General features: G+C 54.7%; 1 protein-coding gene across 6 annotated transcripts; it reads right to left on the bottom strand.

Annotated features, from left to right (window-relative positions):
• Positions 1 to 399: 399 nt before the first annotated feature.
• Positions 400 to 1,583, bottom strand: LOC137750477 (apoptosis-associated speck-like protein containing a CARD). Of its 6 annotated transcripts, none has more exons than XM_068524814.1 (3): positions 1,278 to 1,583; positions 1,021 to 1,054; positions 400 to 656 (listed from the first exon to the last, which is right to left on the bottom strand). In XM_068524814.1, the coding sequence occupies exons 1-3, from the start codon at positions 1,581 to 1,583 to the stop codon at positions 400 to 402; spliced, it is 597 nt and encodes a 198-aa protein (XP_068380915.1). The 6 variants fall into 6 exon arrangements, with proteins under 6 accessions (XP_068380915.1, XP_068380917.1, XP_068380918.1 ...); XM_068524816.1 differs by having other exon boundaries at positions 1,021 to 1,071; positions 1,304 to 1,583; XM_068524817.1 differs by having other exon boundaries at positions 1,021 to 1,074; positions 1,307 to 1,583.
• Between the last annotated feature and the right edge of the window lie 1,267 nt (positions 1,584 to 2,850).

The raw sequence follows: 2,850 nt of genomic DNA, 5'->3' as shown, positions 1-2,850 counted from the left end.
CAGTTCCAGGCCCTTTGTACATACCTCTATTTTAATTTTTAGACCTTGGCCACAAGGCTAACTTGTATTCACAGGTCTCAAGGGCAGACCCTCTGGGGTGGCATTGAAGGAGCCACAAAATGGTGAGGGACTATTCCATGGTGACTGAGGCAGGAAGGATGAAGTGTCTGGGGAGCCTGCTGCCCCAGGAACAGGCGGAGACTAGAGCTTCACCTGAGCTTCTGCGGGGCTTGGATGTGTAGCTCAGCTCCGCATGTGCTTCCAGGCTGGAAGTAGGAAAACACACCAAGTACAAGCTGGTTTTTCATATATTGTGTATAAAAAAAAAATCAGAGACTCCAGGTAAGATGGCTGGAACAGCCAGGGGTTGTCTGTGGGACTGCTACTGGGGAAGATGCCTCAGCTCTGCTCCAGGTCGACCACCAGGTAGGGCTGGGTGTCCCTCAGGGCCTGGAGGAGCAGATCCTTGCAGGTCAGGTTCCAGGCTGGAGCAAAGCTGAAGAGCGTCCTCATCTTGGTAGAATTGGTGCGCTCCACCCGCACTGCCTGGTACTGCTCCTCTGTCAGGACCTTCCCGTACAGGGCGTCCAGCACCCCATCCACGTCTGTGACCCGCGCAATGAGTGCCGCCCGATGCTGGTCCACAAAGTGCAGTGCTGGGGCAGGAGGGAGGAGAGGGGATGAGCTGGGACCAGGGTGGGTGCTGGAGCCTGTCCCTCTTGAACACTAGGCTTTCTTTAGAAATTGCCCTGAATGCAACCCTAAGGAGTGGGGCTCAAGGCAGGCATGCCACCGGGACTCTACATATAGTGGGATGAGTTTAACTTTGTCTCCCTTTCTCCTCCCAACCAGGCTCGGGCCCTGGAGGTGTGTGAGTAGGTGGGTGGGGAGGGTTGGCCTAGCTTTGCGCTCTCTGGGTGCTCTTGGCCTTGGGACAACAGATTTAGGCTGTGCAGGGGTGCAGTGGGGCGAGGCTGGTGAGGTGCCCAGGTAGGTGAGGTTGGGTGTTGAAGGTTTTACTTGGCTTGGCTGCTGTCTGGCGAGGGGCCTTGATCTCGGTTGGCACGGTTCCATGGCCTGTAAGAAAATGTTAAGTGGTGTCTCCAAGTCTTTCTGGGATCAGGGATCTCTTGGTCCGGGAGCCAAGGTCAGTACCAAGCCCTCCCCAGCAGGAGAAGCTTTTATTAAAGGGTAGGAGGAACAGGAAGCGAAAGCTCGGGGAGAGGCAAACGTTTGGGCTGGGAGGAGGGTGCAGATGAGGGCATACTGGTCTGGACCTCTGCGCGGAGTGTGGAGGAGGTGAGCTCCCCCTTGCCCAAGGTCTCCTGCAGCTGCTCCGCCACCTCCTGCATGCCCACGTCGCGAAGCACGAGTGCCGTGAGGTTGGCACCGTACGCCTCCAGATAGTAGCTGACGAGCTTGTCGGTGAGGTCCACAGCATCCATGGGCAGCAGCGTCCCCCGTGGGATGCGTGCATAGCCTTCGCGCAGCGGCACTGAAAGCAGCTTCATCTTGAACTTCTTGAACTCGTCTGCAGTCAGGTTCTCCAGCGCATCCAGGAAGGCATCGCGCGTGCGCCCCATGGCTCCCGGGGTCCCCCACTGTAGCTCACTCGGGCTGTCTGCCAAGCAGGAAGTCTGCTCTGCGGCGGGACCTGGAACTCCCCGCCTTCTCTCAACTCCGGCCTCTGCCCCAGAACATTGCCCTCGGGTGTAAGGCTCCCGACTATCCCGTTCCTTCCCATCCTCTCCTGGCCATCAGGGGGGTGCCCAGATCGCATCCTTTGGCTGGTCTACGAGGTGGGACCCAGGAGACCGGGTGGAAAAGGGCTCATGGGTGGTGCCTGCCTCTCCAGGCTTGGACTAGCTAGCACACATCAGGAACCTGGTTTACTGGAGTGCTAAGGCTTAGAACTGTGGAATTTTAGAACCCTGAAATCTCCATGTTTCCCTAAACCTTAGCATCCTCTCTGACATGTCATAGAATCAGAGTCATAGAATCCTAACAGCCAGACCATGTAGCTTCCCAAATTCTGGGGAATACTGGGGAGAAATGAGGTGTCAAAAAGAGGGTAGAGATAACTGTGTGTGCTTTATCTCTCCAAACCTCAGTTTCGTTATCTATAAAATGGGGATAATAACACTCACTCATCCACTTAGTAAATATTCCAAGATAACATGGGCTACCTGATGGTACCTGGGACCTTGCCAAATGCTTCCTGGGAGAGCCAGAATTTGGTCCCCAAGGAACTGAATTTCTTGGGAAGCGATGACAAGAGACACTTGTAATGGTTGAGAAAATTCTTGACTGGAGGGAAAGTCATGGGTAGAGAGCAGTTCTGGGGTCAGGGGGCTTGACCCAAAAGAGCAGATGAAAGGTGGCGTGGGATGGCGTTGGAGGCCAAGCTGTGCCCTGAATTGTTAACTTGCCCTTAACATGGCTGGGAAGGCCCTGCTGGTCTGCCCCTGTGGACCTCACCAGCCTTGTCTTGCACCACACCCTCCCCCCCACTCCACCTCTGAGTTCCAACCACACTGGCCTCTCCATTCCTCTAATCTGCCAGGCTCCTTTGCTTCTCCAAGCCTTTGCACATGCTGTTCCCTCAGCCTGGAGCTCTCTTCCCTCACTCTTTGCCTGACAAACTCTCAAGACTTTAGGTCTTAAGTTAAATGCTACTTCCTCTGGGAGGAAGTATATTAATGCGTATATGTGGAATCTAGAAAAATGGTACAGATGAACCGGTTTGCAAGGCAGAAATAGAGACACAGATGTAGAGAACAAACGTATGGACACCAAGGGGGGAAAGCAGGGGAGGGGTGGTGGTGGGATGAATTGGGAGATTGGGATTGA

Source organism: Eschrichtius robustus, chromosome 16 (genome assembly GCF_028021215.1).
Source record: "Eschrichtius robustus isolate mEscRob2 chromosome 16, mEscRob2.pri, whole genome shotgun sequence".
In the NCBI taxonomy this organism is placed as follows: Eukaryota; Metazoa; Chordata; class Mammalia; order Artiodactyla; family Eschrichtiidae; genus Eschrichtius; species Eschrichtius robustus.
The sequence above is the reverse complement of the archived record's forward strand: the minus strand, read 5'-3'. Positions and strand labels throughout refer to the sequence as shown.